The 20,230-nt window shown below is 40.1% G+C and overlaps 1 protein-coding gene across 7 annotated transcripts in view; it reads left to right on the plus strand.

The window, feature by feature from the left end:
* Nucleotides 1-20,230, plus strand: part of LOC135447606 (integrator complex subunit 6-like) — a 49,595-nt gene that overhangs the window by 22,045 nt on the left and 7,320 nt on the right. For 4 of the 7 annotated variants that reach the window (XR_010440222.1, XR_010440223.1, XM_064712597.1 and 1 more), the window contains 9 exons: nucleotides 5,851-6,000; nucleotides 6,453-6,542; nucleotides 6,853-7,036; nucleotides 7,833-7,961; nucleotides 9,769-9,932; nucleotides 10,990-11,142; nucleotides 12,752-12,884; nucleotides 18,676-18,770; nucleotides 19,526-19,636. Coding sequence is in view for 5 of the 7 variants with exons in the window: in XM_064712597.1 (XP_064568667.1) it covers nucleotides 5,851-6,000; nucleotides 6,453-6,542; nucleotides 6,853-7,036; nucleotides 7,833-7,961; nucleotides 9,769-9,932; nucleotides 10,990-11,142; nucleotides 12,752-12,884; nucleotides 18,676-18,770; nucleotides 19,526-19,636 (1,209 nt within the window). In the remaining 2 variants the exon portion in view is untranslated. Of the gene's footprint in view, nucleotides 1-5,850; nucleotides 6,001-6,452; nucleotides 6,543-6,852; nucleotides 7,037-7,832; nucleotides 7,962-9,768; nucleotides 9,933-10,989; nucleotides 11,143-12,751; nucleotides 12,885-13,080; nucleotides 13,162-18,675; nucleotides 18,771-19,525; nucleotides 19,637-20,230 lie in introns of those variants that run through there. The other 3 variants (XM_064712599.1, XM_064712600.1, XM_064712598.1) reach the window with 3 other exon arrangements.

Here is a 20,230-nt window from a genome sequence, read left to right on the forward strand (position 1 = left end):
GGATCAAAGGAATCATCTACTTCAGGGTCTTTTTTTTCTAAAGATGTTTTAAAGCAGTTTATGTTTCTCTGGTGTCTTGGAGACGTTTTATGTATATTAAATTTTAGTGATGTTTTATTTGACTGGAATTTAGGTGCTTTAAAAAAAACGAAATTTTCAGAAAGTCCCCATTGGATTTCAAGAAGGACTTTTGATGGATGGTTTTCAGTTTGAGCGTCCTACAAAAGCAGCAGAAATAACTTCACAGGAAGAAACAATTAACTTACTATTCACTATACTGAGCCTTAACACTCTGACCTGGTGCTCACTAGCTGGGATATGAGGAGGAGCAAGTGATGCTTCTGTAGACTCTTCACTGTGGGATTGTCGAGGGAGTAATTTAAACCTGTGAATTGTTACCTGCTCAAATACTCAGCTGAGAACTGAGGAGGGTGTGTGTTAGGCAGGCCCAGAGCAGGCAGCAGTGAGCCCTGCAGCTCCCTGCTCTCAGCACCAGCCCAGTGATGGGCTCAGGTCACACCAAGTGCCAGTGTCCTTCTGTGCTCATCTCAGATACCAGAGGTGGCTGCTGTGCTGCTCTCCTGTGCCAAGAACAAAAAAAATTGATCTTGGGAGTCTCTTTGCTATGAGCTGTTCAGTGCTGGGCAGTGACAGGACTGGTGTGTTGCACAGAACAAACTAGAGAGTGGAAGTGCTGAAATGAGAAGAGTTCTACAGCCAAAGGTACAGAAAAACTGAGGGCTCTGTTGCCTCAAAAATGGCATTCATAAGTATTTGGAGGGGAGTCAATGTCTGTAAGTGTCTCCTAGAGCTGTTTTTCTGCCCCATTTGCACAGAAAAACGTTTGTGAGGATGAAATTAGTAGGTGATTGGTAGATCATATGATTCTGAATTATTTTAGGAAAATGAAAAACGTTAAATAAAAATGTATTTGGTGTTCATAATGCAGTCAGTACCTTTCTTCTCCTGTGTGCTATTTTTAGCTAGCAAATCTTCAAATAACAAATCAAACACATGGGGGTAGCATGGGCATTGGCTGCTCTGTAGTGACAAGCAGCCTTACCCTGTCCTTCATGGGCAGGGGACACAGGTGCCAGCACCTCTCCTTTCCCTGTTTGTGGCAGAACTGGGGGGACCAGGACAGTCTTGGCTTGCCAAAACTCCTCTGCCAAAGTTGTTGGCACTCAGGCAGGGAAGCTCAAGGCTGCACAGGAGGTTATTCCCTGCTGCAGAACCCACTGAGCAGTGCTGGGGCTGGATTCAGGAGATTACAAAGAGGTGAAGATACTTGGGCATTTTGGAAGCAGCCCCCTGAATTTAGGGTGTACAAAAGAAATACCTGCTTGACTTTGGCTCAGACATGAGCAGGTCTGAGTTGTGATCATGTGTACAGTCACCAGTGAACAGAAAGGTAATTTAAAAATGAATCATTCTGGTGATTTGGGAGGCAAAATGCTCTGCTGGTTTCACTGTCTTCCTATGGTACTTGGAAATTCCATTACAGGAGTGGAATCAGATTTCAACAGCTGGATTTTTTTTCTTACCTTATTTTTTCCAAATGATCGCCACTGACAAGCTAGGATGCCACAGGCATGTTGTGTTAAGGTATTCTTGTTTAATAATAGCTTGAATTATTGAGAAACTTAAATACTTTAAACAAGTTGTAATATCTGAAATGCAGTTGTTCTTGCTAGGGCAGCATTAGCAGAACTCTTAAAAATCTGTATGTTTGACTAACTATTGAGTATGTACTGTAACACAGGCTGTTGTGATTGGCATGGAGGATTGCAGATTGTCTTCTTGGAAGATTATTTTTAGAAATGTTGTGATTTTTGAATTAGATCTGAAAGCAATCCAGTGAACAATAAACTGTGCAGTTCAGTCTTGTGGCATTGCTTATTAGAAGCTCTGAAGATGAAGACTTGCAGCCTCCAAATCACCATGTCCCTGGATTTCCTGAAGCTGGTGAAACTGGGAACTGCTTTGGACCTGGAATTCTTGTGCTCTAATGCCCAGCCTTTGGCTCTGCCCCTTTTTTTTGCAAGCTGACAAAACTGTGCCAAGAAATAGTTGGAAAGAATAAAAGAAAAAAAGCACAGCACCAATCAAAGCCAGAACAAACCAACAATGAACCAGTAAAACACTACAGTAAGACCAGTAAACCTGACAGACAAGCCAGTGTAGCTGAGATTTCAAGATCTGTGTTACATGTATTCAAAACTTGGTGCTGTTTTACTTGTACATCAATATTACCCCTTTTATGTGATAAAGGTGGAGTGGTTTGTTTTTGTCTTTTAACTCCTGCTACAGCATTTTATATGATTTTCTTTCTTTCTCTTGCAGCTAAAATATTCTGTTTCTCCAAAGTCTTTTTAAGCTACCAACCCTGGCCAAGATTTTCTTTTGCTGCTGAACTCTGTTCTTTTGATGTTCAGTTAGTCCTGATTCTGCTTGGTCTAAATAAGGCCTCCTTTTCCTCACTGGATTTTTCACCTTGCTGTTTGAATTCTCGTTAATCTGGGCCTTTCTCTGCAGAAATAAGCTGGTTTGACCTTACCTGCTTCTTGAAGCAGCTGAAATACTTCTGGAGCTGTGTGGTGAAATATAGAGCAGGGCATGGATTTGGCTGAAAACTAAGTTAGCAGAGAAAAATGTTACTTTTGAAGTATGTTATTTCTTGTCAGCATGATTTGCTTGCCAAGGCCAAAGCCAGGAGCTGGAGGGTGGTGTGATGCTTCCAAATCTCTGGCTGGTTTGTAGGATGGTATCCAGAGCTTGCAGAAGGCCAAATGACAGTGCATTTTTGTCTGGTGTTGGCATAAGCAAAGAGGGTGAGATTTTTGATTTTAGTACTTGTTTTTTCCTAGCTATCTTTGAAAGGCTTCTGGTATGTGTTTAGAGTCTAAAATTATTTGTTCATATAAATTATCAAAGGAAAGGCCAGTAATATACTGGCAAGGTAAAGGCTGCTCAGATTGCTATTAATAAATTCTGGGCATAAAAGTGACTGAGTCGGAATGTAATATTGAAGATTAGAAGCAAATACTCTCACTGCTGAAATTGGTTCATAAACAACTGAAATAACTAATATTCAGTTCTGACTTCTTATTACTGACCTGTGGAGGATTTGTAGTTTTGTGGAATATGTGTTTGCTCCTTTAAGGTTGTGGAGTTTTGGTTGGGGTTTTTTTGGTCATTAGTGTTTATCCTGGCAAATAAAGCCAGTGAGTTTTTTGTAAGCAATGTTAGTGGCAGTATTTTAAATTTAGGAAGGATTATTATTTAATCACTTCAACGTGAACTCATTGTGCATCTGCTCAGTGTGGGGTACTTGACTCTGTTTTGCCCTGAGAATGTTCCTACTGTATATATGGAAAGGAGAATATACAGACTTCTGTCCCTGAAATACATGTTTCATTATATACATTGGCTTGAGTCTTTCTGGAGAAAAACATTTTACAGAAGTAGACTTTCTTGTCATTGATTTAAGTGGTTTTGATTCAAAATTTTTTTTTTTTTTTGAGGATAAGGTAGAGAATGAAGTACATTACTACTAATCAGACATTTAGTTAGAGCTGGATATGGAAATCTTGCATTTGCTGCTCTTGTTCTCATGATGAGAAGTTCTTCCATTTTACTCTGTTTATTTCAAAGGTACAGTTCTCCTTGACTTTATAAAGATCCTGTGAGAGCTGTAAGATGAAAAACAGTTTCCTTGGACAGCCAGCCATTGGTGATGAGCTGCTCCTTGTACCTTCAGCTTCCCTACTTCTGCCTGAGGAAATGGTACATGTTTTATTTTGCAGGCAGTTGACCACACTGCAGCAAGATCAAACAGAGAGCTGGAAGCTGAGCAAACATTTTCACAATGGGAAAATAGCAGAATCTCCAAATACCAGTGAAGAAGACTCTTACTGTTTATTTTATAAAGAATACTCTTAAATTCATTGGAGTTCAAATCAAGAAATGTAGACTGGGAATAATGTTTCTTTTGTAAATGTTTTGTTCCCCCCTGTGCTTTAGTAACAACATAAGGCAAATGGTCTTTGCAGGAAAACACTTTGTGAACTCCAGCCTGGCTGTTCCCAAGAGCACTGATGGACTCACTGATGGGTGTTTGTGCCAGACAAAAGGGAGCAGTCTCACCTGCATTTATGGATCCATAGAATTCAGACAAAACAATTTTGGTAACTGTTCACTTAAGATTGTTTAAGAGAAGCTTTTTTAGGATAAGACAAATCATCCTGTTGAGATTTGGTGCTATTTCACTCTGGAAAAGTACCATTAACTAAGTCACTTTTACTCCAGAACAGTGACTCTCTACTTGCATTTCATTTTTGCCTTGAGCTGACCACAGGTGTGGGAGGTTGCTGTGGCTCTGCTGATGAGATGCTGTATTTTAAGCTGTGGTTGTGTGTGAGTGTTGGTGTTTTATTGAGAATTACCTGGTTCTGTTGAACTTCCAGGGCAGTTTAATCATGAAGCTGAAGCAGTCTTGGTGAAAGTCTGTTCTTTCTTTGTCCCATTGCAAAGTTTTCTCACTTGTATCCCTTGCATTCATCTCAAGCTTGAAGAACTGGTTAAGGGAGCTAAACTTGACCAAAATGCTTTTGTTGTATCATCTTATGATAATTCTCCATTCTGGAAAGAAATCCACCCAGCTTAGGCTTCTCAACTCCACAGAAGTGTTGATCATCACAAGTCCTTTCTGCTCAATTCTTGTATCTTTTACAGTTCTGAACATGTCTGTCCTAAGCCCATTCACAGAGCCCTCAGTGTGTGCTAAAGGTTGGCAAATAAAAAAGCCCAGGAAGATCCAGTCCTGGTGTTCTTGCACAAGTTGGCACAGGCAGCAGGAGGCACAGGGAGGAGAAGCTGCCTCACCTGGGGGATGCTGCTCAGTCTGTCCCAGCAGCAGCCAGGCTGTCTGAAATGATCCTGTCCATGTCTGCAGAGCTGGGGTTCCTGCTGGAGCACAGGGGATGTCTCTGGTGGCACATGAGAGTGAGCCTGGGTGAAAAGTGTGGAGAGTGTGCTGTAATAGCAAGGCTGGGAGTTACAGGAATATCCAGAACTTTGAGCTTTTAGCTGAGGCCTCTTTAAATCCTGTACCAATTCCCTGTGAGCTGGTCTTTTCTAAAATAGCTTCCCAACCGTGCAGCAAACCACTTTTAGGGGAAGGGTGTGTGAATCACTCCTGTTGGACCTGCTCACCAGAAGGTCCAGAGTGCTTGGTGATCCACCCTCATCACTTGCTCTTCCTTTGATCCCTAGCCTTTGTCAGCAATAACTTTTTTTAAGACCTCCAAAATTTTAAGCTGTTACCCTGAGATACTAAACATCAATTTGGTTCTTGATAGGGTGTTTGCAGCCGCTCCTTTCTTTTGTTCCAGACTTAATTTATGGAAGAAAGGACAAAAAGGAAATGGGTAAATTCCAGAAGAGACAGTGACATTATGGTGCTTTTATCTTGGTTTTACCTTTGCTGTTACTTTGGCAGCTGCATTTCTGATTTCCAAACTTGGCAATTTCTCCTAAAAAAATATTTATGTGCTAAATCCAAATACTTCTATGAACAGCATCATCTCTACAACAGTTTTCATGGTAGTGCAAAGTTTTTCCAGTGCTTGGCAGTGTGTGTGTTTCTTGAGTCTCCCATTTAGGTGTAACCATGTTTCACATCAAGCTGTGCATACCTGGGTTAGGTGTGTGCAGCATGAAAATGGTGCAGTGCATCCGTTAATCAGGAGCATAATTAATTTTTGTTGGGAAGAGAGATAAATGCCAACTTGCAGTTGATTGCAGTTTGCTGCTAGAATAACTAATAAGCTTTTTTGTTTTATGTAACAGGCTGGATGGAAGGAAAACCATGCAACATTCATGAATGAACTGAAAAACCTTCAGGCTTCAGGACTAACAACCCTTGGTCAGGCACTCAGGTCATCGTTTGACTTGTTAAATCTCAATAGATTAGTGTCTGGAATAGACAACTATGGACAGGTAACAAATCTATCTATAGTCTTCTGTCTTTTATATTTCTGTTTTTAATTATAGTTGGTGAGGGATTTTGGTGGTTCAAGTTCCTTTTTGCATTTAACTTTTTGTTAATGTTGGACAGCTCTGTGTAAGAGCTTGAGCTGGGAACTCAAGCTTTTTTGAATTTTTTAATAATAAGAATTTTTTCTTATTATGGCTACTGAAGAGACTCTGGAAAATGCTGGCATTTGTTTCCTTACTGAAGTACAAAAAAGCAGAGTATAAATGCCCCAAGTGTAAACACACAGAAGTGGCCCATCTTGTATAGTTCTATGTGGTTCCACACCTATTTACAAAATTACAGGATTATTTTGAAAGATTGCTTATCTTACTGTTTATTTTATAATAACAAAAATACAAGCCTCTCATCCTGTGTGGTAAGGTTGCTCTTAGCATTCTTGTGCTTTTGTTTGTAGGGAAGGAATCCATTCTTTTTGGAGCCATCTATTTTGATTACCATCACAGATGGAAACAAACTGACAAATACAGCTGGAGTCCAAGAGGAGGTAAACTTTCATTAAGTTCTTTCAAGTTATGATTGTGCAGGTTGGTGCTATGCTGAGATGAATATTAATCAGTTTTTTCCTGCTAATTGTACTTTTTCATAGTTGACCTGTTTTTATAGAGAATAGAAACCAGCTATCCTGTCACTGCCCAGCCCCTAAATTCATAGTCTGTAAGGGTTTTGAGAACTTCAGATAAATTAGTGGGTTGGAGAAAACGGGATCATTTACAGATAAGTGAATGAATTTGGATATGATGTTTTTAGCTGGTTTGTCAAATACTGGAAAATGTTCTTCAATCTTTTTTTACCAGCTTCATCTTCCGTTGAATTCTCCTTTGCCTGGAAGTGAGCTAACCAAAGAACCGTTCCGCTGGGATCAAAGGCTGTTTGCTCTGGTGCTGCGCCTGCCAGGGGCTGCATCTGCTGAGCCAGAGCAGCTTGGGAGTGTGCCTACTGATGAATCTGCTATCACACAGATGTGTGAGGTCACAGGAGGTAACTGCATGCTTTTTTGCTTTGCTTCACATTTGGCATTTTTTTCCTTTAATTCACCTTCACCTCTGTTTTGTCTGTCTCACTCTGTGTCCATGTGAATGCATGTGGTGCTTTCTTGGATTTCAGTAGCACAGGAGAACTTTAAAATAAAGCAATATTCCTATTTCAGATCTAGATGTGAGAGCATTTTCTAAATGCAGTAGGAGGTTTTGGAAAATTTCTTTGGTTATTCTGGATGTTGCCTTTGCTCATCGTGTGGGGGTTTTTAAAAATTTGTTGTTAGTTAAGTGTTGAATTGAGCAGGACTGCTATTAGTGAGATGTTAATTCTGCTGCAGGGCTGATAAGCTAAATTTAATCTTGAAAAAATTAATTCTGGATCCTATTGCTTGATATGTTGATTAGATTTTTTTTTTTTAATTGGTGCTTGGAGAAATTGTTGTGTGGGAGGAGGAGGTTTGGGTAGACAAAAGCAGATAGATTACACAGTCTTGGTGAAATCAGGCCTTTCTGAGGGCCTCTGTAAACTTGGCCTTGGTCCAGCCTGATGAAGCCTTAGTGGCCTCTTTTTAGTAACAAAATCTCAGCAGTTTGTGGCGTTTTGGTGCTTTTCCTTGGTTGTCTTGCATTTGCAAAGAACTTTGCCTTTTGCTTAAACTTGTACAAGGTTTTTTGCTGTTATTTTGGATAAAATTGCAAGCCTTGGCAGTGTGACTTAGGTAATAAAAGATCTTCCTCAAGTAAGATTACTCAAAATTTGCTTTTCTGTTTCCCCATGTAATTTCTCTCTTGCATAGGTCGTTCGTACTGCGTCCGAACACAAAGAATGTTGAATCAGTGTTTAGAATCTTTAGTTCAAAAAGTCCAAAGTGGAGTTGTTATTAACTTTGAGAAGTCAGGACCAGACCCAGCTCCTATTGGAGAAGGTACAGTGATTATTGGTTTTTTACCTGTTCCTAATGTTTAAGACAAAATGTTTTGTTTGTGTGTAGATGTCCTTAAGTGTCTTCCATGTCCTTCCTGCCAGTTTTCCCTGCAGTGTACAGGATACACCTTTTACCAGTGTTAGTTTGATCCTTGCTAAGTTAAATGATGCCATATGTCTGCACATGCTTGTATGGATCATCTACTGCTGGCTGGCTCTGTGTCACTCTTTTTACCTCTTTGGGTGGCTGAGGAAAGGGAATGTTAGCAGGAAGCATTTAAGTTTGAATTACAGTGTTGTCACGACTGTACTTAAAATAATTAAATCTAGCAGTAGTGTGTTTAAACACTTAAACATCTCTAAAGCAATCTCAATGCTTAATTTTCTGTAGATTTTCATTCTGCTAAAATGATCACAGATCAGTAAAATGCAGGTGAATGTTCTTAACTGTGCAAAGAACAAAGAATTACTTTGCTCCCTTGAGTCAAGTGCATAAGAGGAAAAGAGGAAAGTGCACTCCAAATGAGAAGCAGTTCTTCAGATTTACAGAAGTTCATGGCTTAAAGGAAGAGGAGAGGGCTGACCAGTTTAGGATCCTGGAATATCAGAAAACATAATAGCTTTTAGCATCACCTGAACATTCTAGCAAAGCAGCTTTATTCCTGCTTTCATTCTGGAATCAGCTTTTTCTATGTTTGTTTTCTCCTTTTGCTTATTTAAAGAAGGCTTTCCTGTAATGCTGTGCTGGACAGCTCAGCAGCAAATTCCCAAATGTCTGTGGTGGCCCAAATGTTCTCTCCTGTGTGGGAGAATGACTGGTGAAATTTGGGAGTTTTGTTACCTTCATTTCTGTCACATTTGAATGGTGATGGACTGTGGATATGAATGTATAAAAATGTCAAGACTTTTCTTTCCTATGGAAATTGAGAAAATCCTAAACTAGAGAGAGATTGATAGGATGTACCCAAGCTGTAAAAATCACTGTTTTTATAATGCAGAGGAACCAAACTGATGTGTCACTGAAACATGGTTTCCACAGCATTACTGGCTAATTCTCTAAAGCAAGGAAAACTAGTAATGTAAAATCTTTTTAAAACAAGGAGGATTGGTTAGTGGGTGATCTCTGCTGTGCTGTTTGCCTTGAAGAGCAGTCCTTGAAAACTGCTGGTTCCATCTGTAGTGCTACAAAGTTCCTTATCCTCAGCATGCAGGAGTCTGTGCTGGTGGGCTGGCAGGGGATGCTGGCCTGTGCAGCCCCTAAACTCAGGCTGTGGGGTTTAAGTGGTCTGTGAAATGTTGTAATTAAATACGTGGCAAAAGCTGCCTCCTGCAAGATGGATCCAACTTCTCCAAGGAACTTTGCTCCTCTTTGAGTTTCTATGTGTGGCAGCATCAGTCAGTGAGCACTGCAGCCCATGTAGAAATAAAAATGCCAATTCTCAGCCTTTCCAGGTGCAGCAGAAGCAGCAGCAGTGGCTTGGTGCTGCTGTGGGAGCTGTGTCAGACACTGAGCTTAAGCAAATACATTTTCCATAGTACGTGAGTAGGCCTTGCTGCACTCACTGTGTGATGGCTGTGCCACAGCAGCAGAAGGGAGATCAGGGCAAATATTGTAATTGTTTCTCAGATGATTCTGTGATACACCTGGATGCATAGGTTATTTCAGCCTCTGATGTAAATATCTTTGTCTTTAGAACAAGAGTAATGAAATGCCTTACTGGCTGCTAATACAGAAATTTTGCTAGCAGACAAATGCATGCATGTAGCTTTTCATTTTCTTTTTTTATTTTGCTTTGTTTAAATTTTAGATGGACTTGTTGATTCATCCAGGCCCATCAATTCATTTGCTTCTCAGCCGTGGCATAGTTGTCATAAACTCATTTATGTGCGGCCTAACCCTAAAACGGGTGTTCCTGTGGGGCACTGGCCAATCCCAGAATCTTTTTGGCCTGATCAGAATTCACCAACACTGGTAAGTAAAATAAGAACTGAAAAAAGGATTCTACACTAATAGTTGAACAGAATGAAAATAGATAATGATAGAGTAGTTTTTACTTTCTCTGTTTAGAATATGATGTGACTTTGCTTTACAAGGTTAGCAGAATGGTTTTATCTAATGTGGATACTGTAACCTGTGCCATTTCTTGTATCCAGAAAGTTCACTTCCATGTGTCTGGTTAGTTAATTTGTTGAATGGTTTTAAAAGGTTAAAAAATTGAACTCTAAGTTACTTCATGTAGCACAAATCATAGTGAGACATTAAATTTTAATCAAAGCTTTATAAAATTCATTAACAAGGAAAAAGGAGTATGTGTTTTTGAAAGAAGATCAACCATGGGTTTTTTCCTTAGTATTACTTCATGTGTGGACTCTTTCACTAGCAGGAAGAACTAAAACTGAAACAGAAGAGCTACTCCTTGCAGAAAATGAGGAGAAAACAGTATTAATTTCTCCTTTTCTTACTGAAGTGATCATACATTTGGCATGCCTTATTAGTCTATCTAAACATCTCTCTTTTGTCAGGCATGTTCTGTTCCCGCACTTCGCAAGTGCACAAGGTACTGTCTGTCCATTCTCCTTGCTCCCACCTCCTGATTGAAGAGGGGAAAAAAAAGAGATTTGTAGAGAGTTCTTTGAGAGATTCTTTGTGAATTGAGGGCCCTCTCCCATCTGTTTTTCTGTGGACTTGAAGATGGGAAGAAGAGTTGAAGTCTCCTTTAAGCCTGTCTGTGTTGTAGCTCAATTGACATGAAGGCTTTTAAATATAAAGATAAATAGTGGCATATTAACCATGTTTTTCTCTTGGTGGGAAAACTGTATCAGTGTGTGAGCATTTTTTTCAGTTAGAGAAATATTTTGTTAATATTCTGTTGTGGGAGCTTGTATTTTATTTTCTTTGAAGGAATACTGTGGAAACTGAGTATTTTAAGACTTATAGGATAGTGAAATACCTGCTTATGGATGTTTTTAAGAGAATTGGTTTGTTTACCATAAATATGTGAAAACTGATACCCTGTTCCCCCTTTCAGCCTCCACGCACAGCTCACCCTGTGGTGAGGTTCTCCTGTGTGGATTGTGAGCCCATGGTCATAGACAAGCTTCCTTTTGACAAGTATGAGCTGGAGCCTTCACCCCTCACCCAGTACATCCTGGAACGAAAGTCTCCCCATACCTGCTGGCAGGTATTTGCCCTTTATTTGATTCTGGAACTGTAATGGGTTATCAGTACAGATTCTAGAAATATAATGGGTACTTCCATCTTGGCAAGCCTGGAGAATTGGGGTCTGGTTCAAACTCTGCAGCAGATGAGAAGAAACATGTCAAGGTTTCACTTACCTCCTTTCTAAGGGAATTATTAGGAGTCAGAATGGAGTGTTCCCTCCACAGGCTTTGTAATCTCATTTAATTCTCTTTCTAGGTCCATCTCATTTTGCTAAGAAATACGCCCCCCAGGTTCCATTTTTGGCTAAATTGAAATTCTCTGCAGGCTTCCATTTGCTTACAGGGAAAACCCAGCACTAGTTTCCATCATGTTACCTAATGAACAGCTGCAAATCATTTTCACTAGATGCTTGAGGCTGCTAATGGGAATTGAATGGAAGCTGTTGATCCTGTTGACTAGATTGGCCTTGAAGAGGTCGAAGTTCTGTTGCTGAAATCCTTTGTCACGTGATACTTTTGTAATTTTTTAAATAAGTTTCTGTGTCCTCTCTAAAATCAGGCTCCCTTCTTGGTGGTGTTCTTTTAAATATTAGCCTAATGTGTACACCAGGAGTATGCTTAGTATGATACTTTGGCTGGAAAGGTGAATTTGGAGGTGTCTCTATTTTTATATCCCTAATAAATAGTATCACTTAGTTGAAAATATGACATGCATATTCAAAAGAAAAATTCAAGTTACTTAAAAAAACCTAATTTCAGAAATGTCCTTTATATTCTGTTAGGGACATTATTTGCCTGAGTTACTGAAATTACTGCTATTTTTCAAAAACTGCTTTTCTTCTCCCAGCTACACATCAGACCCTTACAAATCAGAGAAATAGGCTCATTGTCATAGAAACCATGCAACAAACCCAGTTTCTTATGCCCTGAAAAAACAGAGGAAAGCCACTTGCTATTTGCTGCAAGGTTTATTTTTTTCTAGGAAAACTATTTTTGACTTAGATGTGGGTTATTTTGCTTGCCTCAGTCAAGAACATCTACCATTTTTATCCTGTTGAAATATTGTTTACATGTATTGCTTTTCAGGGTTAAAACCCTCATATATGTGCACTTAAAAAGATAAAGTCAATTTTAAGAATGTTGGCACTAGGCACAATCAAGACATTTCTTGAGTGGTTGTTTGTTTTGTTAAATTTCTATGCTTAAAAACGTTTTGCATTTCTTTTTATCAGTGTTGTAAACATGAGTGGTGCTATTTTTGAGTCAGAAGACTGATTTCAAATAGCTTGCTTATTTAACATTCCTTCAACAGATGTCCCTAACCTGTTTTAAATAATTTCAAAAACTCTTCAGGGCATCACTTCACAGTAGATTCACTAAATCAGTAAAGATCACTCTGTGAAGAGCATTTCCACACTTGCTGGGTGTACACTAAATGTTGCATGGCTCAGTCCATGACTGGGAGTGTAGGTCCATACTCACCTTGATGTGTTCAGATTCGTCTGTGCTTGATAATTTACTGTCTTAATGCAGTTGGATTCAGATTGATTTGAATTTTTAAATGCCCCATGTTTACTGTTTCTTCCCATTCCTCATTCTAATGCAGTGCTCTCTCTTATTCCTTGTCAGGTATTTGTGAGTAGCAGTGGAAAATACAGCGAGCTCGGCCACCCGTTTGGGTATTTAAAAGCAAGCACTACTTTAACCTGTGTAAACCTCTTTGTGATGCCTTACAACTACCCTGTTTTACTTCCATTGCTAGGTAGGTAACACCTCTGCATTGCACTGCCACTGCAGCTGCTCCAGAGTAAAAGCAAAACAATAATGGTTGGTGTTCTGCCTTAGTTTGAGACGTTATAAAATAATGGAGATCAGAGAGTAGAGAATGTTGCAAACTCTTTTAACCTACTTTGGGAGGAGAGGATTTTCATACCCCCTCTCCCTTTTTTTCTCTCCAGCAGAGGAGGAGAGCTACCTGCTTCCAGTGCATGTTTGATGCTGTTCACCTCCTAGACACGTAGCCTCTTCCTTAACCTGGAGTAAGCTTCAACCTCCATTCTTTTCCCTCATTTAGGGTGTGGTGTATCCAGGTTTTGCAGTTGCTCTTGTAGCAGCTTATTTTTTACTGGAAGATGAGATGCAGTGTTTGTCACGGGTGTTGGGAAGAGGGAATTCCCTAATGCAGTTCAGAGCAGTAAGAAGGAATTGAGCAGTGAAACAGTCTGCATTTCTTTCCTGCCCAAAGGACCAGGTTTTGGTTTTGTTCTTTTTTTTTTTTTTTTTTTTAACTCCCACAATGAAATTATTTTCTATATTTTCTAAGGAAAGATAATATGAAAAAGTGCTGTGTGAGTAACTGGCATAAAGGTAATGGCAGAGAGGAGTTTCCAGAGTGCCACTAACCCTTTCAGTTGCAGATGCTGTTATGGCTTTTTTGTTCTAGATTTTGTGGATGTTTTTAGTGATACAGAAGAACAGTGACCAAGAATTGAGTCTTACTGTCTTACACAGGATTTTTCTATTCATTTTTAGGAGAAAATAAAAGATCAGAACACAATTCAGGAATGCTTTTTTGTAATCCTGGTCATAACCAAAAAAGAAGAAACTTGTGCTTGCTCATAATGTGTCTTTTATAGTTATCTATGTAGCCTGGTAATTGTCCCAAAGTGTGCAAGGAGGATGAGAGTTTCAGTGACTTTGTGGTTCCTGAAATACTGCAGCAGACCCACTAGCTGAAAAGCCATCACTGATCCTAAGTTAACTTCCCTATTCATTTTGATGTTGACATTTGCAGTTCTGCTGAGTCTTCCCTGGCAGCTCTTGTCTTCCCCCTGCCTCTTTTTTACAGGGGTGTAAATCTCTTCCTTCTCTTTGAGGAAAGGCACTTCTCAGTGTGTGTAGTGCTCTTCTGCAGTTTACTCACCTGGTAATCCATTTCTTATATTTCTGAAGGCTCTTCAAAGGAAAATGCAGAGTTTCCACATTGCCTGAGTTGTAAAGTGGATGTTTTCTTGAGGTCATGAATCCCATGCATTCCACATTGTTCATACAAGCACACAGTGTTACCTTCAGATCTCCTTCCAGGGCTTTGTTTGTCCTTGGTCTCTAAGGCATGGTAGGATTAAGTTCTGTGGAATATACCTTAAACACAAAAGTAGATCTGGGTCCTTTTCTACTGGGCACAGAAGATGAGTGAGATGATAAGCAGCATGCCTGGTAAATGATTTGTAGATGATTTTAGCAATACTGACTCTGCATTTGGCTCTGTAGGCAGGTGGAACACTCCCCCTGTTCTACCTTCATACACACCAGTAGTGGATACTGATGGTTCAGCAGAGGACTGATAGGAGTGTGTAAAACCAATTTTTCATTACTCTCATCCAGATTTAAAAGGATGTGGAGAAGTCCCAAGACCAGGAGAAGTCTGCTCCATTCAGCCCCTACCTCCCCTATTGATCAGTGTGGTTCTAGTGGCTCCTGCCCTACTGGTAGAATATTGTGTTGGAGGACTGGTTGGGACAGTACCATGGATAATCTGCCTCTGTTCCTTCTGGTGTCTCTGTCAAAGACAAAACCACTTTACAACTGTATATTTGTATGTATTATCAAATATGTTCAACCTTAGAAACAGATAGTAAGATGTTTAAAGTTTTTTTTGCTTGCATTTTTTGTTATCCTCCTGCATTCCTGAGCAGGTGAAGTTTTAATTCTCCTTTTGAAAAATAATGTAAGACAGCCCTACAAACAGGTAAGGTAGGTAGGCATGAGGCAGCTTGCAGGTGATACTGGAGAAAACTGAAAGAAGTTGTGCTGGTCCATGGCTGAAGGAGGTGAATTGTACCACATCCTGTAGCTTTGGTGATTTTATGTCTTGGTTTCTGCAAGAGTGGACTGGGGAATGCTGTAACTTCTGCTGGTGTTTAACTCCAGGGCCTTCACTCACAAGCTTTGTAAGGGAAAGGAGCCAGTTAATAGGAGTTGATAAAACAGTGGAGGCACACACAGTCTGTTAATGGACTCATGCACTGTGCTGGGTTGGCTGACAAAAGCCCTGGTCTCTGGTCCATTCCCAGCCATGATGGACATGTGGGATGAGAGCTCCAGTTTGCCTTCAGACAGCTAGAGAGAGTCCTGATAGCTTGGTGGTGGTTTGCTCCCAGAGCTGAGGTGGGCTGCAGTTCTTTCTGTTCAGTGGGAGGCTGCTGGAGGCAGAGCTTTCCACAGGCAGATGCTGACGTGCTCCAGTGCTCAGTGCTTGGCCCACAGATGATAGAAATTTCCTCTTGAAGGATTGTGCAAAGCTGTTGTACTTCAGGTGCTGTTCTGTTTAAAAACATTGTACAGCCAAGTTCATGAAGCAGAAGTTGGAGGAGGGGTTTTAGGGAGAGCTGAGTAAAGATGAGGTATATTTCTAAATGCTTCTGCCTTGCCTAAGATGTTTCCTTGGTTCCTTTTAGCTGCATGGGTGGGAGGGCAAGCACTGCTGGGCAGTAGGAGTGACTGTGCATTGGGAGTGTCAGCAGAAGCAGCAGTGAAACAGCCATGCAGGAAATGCCTTGAGAAAGTGGTTAAATACCCTTTTTCTCTGGGTCTAAATATGCAACAGGATGAGCATTTAGAAAATGTCTGCCTGTGAAGGACTGCAGCATGCAGTTTCCTTTGATGCTTTGAGAGGCTCTGTGAGAAAACCTGCAAGTTACGATTTTATATTTTGGAAACTAAGGGCTGTGTTCTCCCCAGGGTGAACACAGCATGCTGTGGCTCTGGGAGGAGCAGCCAAATAGTTTTTATACATTTTGTATCAATGGGGAAACAGTGACACAACACCTTTCTTAGGTAGTGATGGATGCTGTTTTCCATTGCAGTGCCTTATTTTTGCTTAGATGGTTTGCAGGGAAGGATACTTTTTTCTGTGAGTGTAAAATCATGAATCTACTACCTAGAATAGAGCATTAGTGCCTAATTAGGAGAATTACAGGAGTCAACAGGGAATGGTGGTGTATTTGCTCAGGTGGAATTTAATGTGGTTGGTGATTTAAAAAATAAAAAACAAGTTTTAAGTTTTACTTTTGGTTACATGGTGCATGACTGTTGTAATTTAGACTCCAGCTGAACTACTTAAATTACCTGCTGACTCTCTTCTCTCTCACACTCTTCTTTTCAACTGTTCACTGATCTTTAAAGGTGCATCCAGCCCCCTTCTGTAGTACTGAGTGTTAAAAGTGTGTATTATGTCCTGTCATAATTTGGTTGTTTTGTACATTAATCTGAAGTAGATAAAGACTTTGCAATGCAATTTTCAGTTAACTGGTCTGTGTGATTTTACCTGATCCCTTGAGTTGGTGCTTGCAGCCTGTTCCTAATGGTTTTTAATACCATGTTCCAAATTATACAGTGCTTTTAACTCCCTCTGAGTTCAGAAATAAAAAGAATTCTGCATCAATTAGACTTTGCAGAAATTACTATCTGAAAATAATTAGGTAGAAGTAAAACTAAATTGTGTAAGGGTTTTTTTCAATACTTTTTGATTTTTATCTGCAAAAATTTATGGTTTAATCTGTGGAAGACATAGTTAACTGGATTATTTTTAGTTTGCTTATTTGTATAAATCATCATGTGCAGCTCAGGGCACAGGGGGAAAAGTGCCTTTCAAGTGCCTGTGTTGCAATCTGCTGACAGTGTGTGTCTCAAACTCTCAAGGTAGAGAGGCAGGTAAGATGCTGATGGTGAAGTTCTCTCTGAAACTTGTGGCTGTGCTCACCTCCCTTTTGAGAAGGTGGCAGTTCCTGCAGTGAGTTTGTGCTGTGGGGAGGCAGATTTTAAAAAGCTGAAGCTCTGCATAGGTTGGAGAATTTTTTCCTGGGATAGCAGAGATCAGGGAGGTGTTTTGCATTTGATGTCTGGGAGTAAAAGCTCTGTGGATTGGGAGCCCAGGTGGCTGAGCTGAGGGGTGCCTGTGCCATGTCACTGTGCCCATAGTGGTACAGCCTCACAGTGCAGCAAGTGAGACACTAATCAAGTGCTGATATGGGGTTTAAGGTTCAAGCTGTACTCAACCAACCCAAGACTGTTAAATATTAGGACATACTACAGTACTGAACATCTTGCTTTTTAAGTTTTTGGTTTTATGTTGAATTTTGAGAGGGATGTAGTTTAACTTGCATTTTGCTGCCAAAAGGAAATAGGTCTGTGAAATAAGAATGGATGTTATTTTTTTTTTGCCATATGTCATGATATCACCCCAGGTTCTTTTGGATAATAGTGCTAAGCTTGAAGTATATTGAGATTTTAAATGGAATTTTGATTTGCCCTCTCCAACTCCAGCCCACTTTCTTCAGGCCAGGGAAGAGAAGAAGTAGCATCTGTAGTATGGTTTTTCTATGTAATCCAGAATTGATTTAGATTGGAAAATACCTGTAATTGAGAGTGGTTTGTCTGTGAGAACTTGGGAAGTAGTATCATAACATCTGTTCAATTTGTACAGAGTACTATGCAAGTCAAATTTTCTTTTCCAAATACATCTTCCTGAAAACTCAGTGTGGAGAAAACTATTTCTTTGCTACATCTGTCTTTTGCACACACTCTTCTGTGCATCTCTGTCTCCTGCAGCTCTCCCCAGTTAATTTTTGAACATCCCTTTCTCCAGACCTGCAAATCCTTCCATTAGCCTTACTTTGCCAGCATGCTACAATCCTACTAAGAACCTTCATTTCAGTGGATAATTCATAATTGCAAATGGTAAATTGCAGGATGCTGTGTTTGGTGTAGAGCTCACAGTGTGCACAGCAAGTAGGCCCACGCTTCACCTCAGCCCTTCCTGAAATCCAGGTGCACACCTGGAGTGAGCCACTTGTGAAACACTACCCAAAGCAAGAAATGTCTGCTTGCCCCTCTCTTAAAGGACAGCAGTTTTTGTAGCTAATTTCTCTCTCTTGTCTATACCTGTGGGAGACTTTGCTGCCCTGGCACGAGGCAGGTGTTGTGGCTGGAGGTAACCCCTTGTCTGCCAGGTGTAGCTGCTGCTGTTGGCAGCAAGTCCAGCAAAGCTCTCCAGAAGGATTTCCTGATTTGACTTGTTTTATTCTTTCCCTTTGATGCCAAAGAATATTTTTACTGGAGACCAGAATTCATCATACAGGTTGAACAGAAGAAAGCTGGTTTGAAAATGGAGCTGGAACCAAATTAATGTTGTTTGATTTAATCAGATCCAGGGACTCCCTGATGTGCAAGAGAGAGGCAAGGGAGGTGAAACTCTTTAACAGGTGGATCTGTTGCACCTTCCATGCTGCTGGTAGTTGTGTGCAGTGTTTAAGTCTGGTGTACTTTGTAAGTTTGCTTGTAATGGGGACTTGCTCTGGATTACCTACTGCAGCTAGGAGTGGGGATTCCCAATCCTTCACACCTCAGGTTAAGAGCAGTTTTTGGGGGGAAGCCCCATTGGGAGATGGGTGAGGGGAGAAAACGGGGGGAAACCTGGCACGTACGATGTTGGACAAAGCTAAAGGTCTGGGACTGTATAAGTGACACCTTGTTTTGTTGTTTTCCTTTTGCAGATGACTTGTTTAAGGTTCACAAACTTAAGCCAAATCTGAAGTGGCGACAGGCTTTTGACAACTACTTAAAAACAATGCCTCCTTACTACTTACTGGTATGTTCCTCTTCTCATCTCATCCTCCGGGGTATAATGGCTGCTGTGGCCAGAGTCCTTTGCATCATACCTCTTCCCAGTAAAGTTTTTTTACATAATTATGGTGGCATTTTAGGTAGTTAACATTCTACCTTTCAGAGGTATGTAGATTAGAGTAAATATTTTTAAGAATTAAAAAATTTGTAGAAATACTGAGGAGGAGGAGTAGCTATGTTAAGATATTAAGTGTTTAATAAATGTGTTTTCTGATCATTAAATATTAAATTAATTTAAATCAAAAGTACTTCAGAACATTCAGAGAAGCCAAATTTGGCATTATTTTTGTAATGGATAAGGAAAATGCAGCTTAGGTTGTTTGTTAATGTGGGTGAAGTGCTACAGCTTGGGAAGCTGATATTGACTGGGCCAAATGAAGGGTGGAGGGAGGCACTGTGTCACCTTTTACGTGTAGCTTGGACAATGCACCTCAATATGGACTTGCATCATCCCGGCTATTCTGGACCTGAGCCTTGGAGTGGAAATTGCCAGTGGCACCACGCTCTGTGGTGTCTTGGTGATGTGGCATAATGTCCATTGTGAGCTAGTTAGACACCAATCTCATGTCACATGTTATCTAAATAGACTTGAATTTTAGTGGCCAAAAGTGGAAAAGCTAGAGCACTAATCTATGTGCCTTAGCTTCCTATAATTGAGCTTATAAATTTCTTTTTTAAATACTTATTCTCTTACTATTGTGTATTTTGTTTTCCTTATAGCCATTAAAGAAAGCCCTAAGGATGATGGGAGCTCCAAATCTGATATCAGATAATTTAGATTGTGGACTTAGTTACAGTGTTATCTCTTACCTTAAAAAACTCAGCCAACAGGTAGTATTGATGAAACCTTTGCAATTAGAAGTGCGTTGATGATTTAGTTTGTGGTAATCTCATTATAAAGCAGTTAATCCCTGTGGGAGTTCATATGGGTGTGCAGCATTTATTATCATTGAAGATTGGTGAGCATATCCACTGCAAATATGGATGAATCCAGTATGGTTCTGTAGCCAGTGATTGTGCCTTCTGTAAGTGGTGGAGAGGAATTCAAATGAAACTTCTTCAGCTATACTTTAAATATTTGCTAGATTTTAAACTCCAAAGATAATCATTAATTGGATTTATGCCTGCTCTTGCCATTGTTCTTCACAGATGAAGTCAGAGGCTTGCTTTCAGTCTCATATTTATTTCCATGTGTCCTTTGGCAATGTGTATTTTCCAAAAAAAAAGTACATTCTTGTCCATGGGGAGTAAAATCACAGTTCAAGCTTTATATCTGAGCTTCCTGTTTCCTTCAGGTCAAAGTCTTTCTATGTGTTAAGTGTGACCTGGTGGGAAATAATCCTATGTATCTTTTTCCCTTTGCCAAGACTGCCATCCCAGGTGTAAGGGCCTGGAAGTGTTTCCTCCTTAGCATGAGGAGCTCTT

The sequence above is a fragment of the Zonotrichia leucophrys genome, chromosome 4A (assembly GCF_028769735.1).
Source record: "Zonotrichia leucophrys gambelii isolate GWCS_2022_RI chromosome 4A, RI_Zleu_2.0, whole genome shotgun sequence".
Taxonomy (NCBI): domain Eukaryota; kingdom Metazoa; phylum Chordata; class Aves; order Passeriformes; family Passerellidae; genus Zonotrichia; species Zonotrichia leucophrys.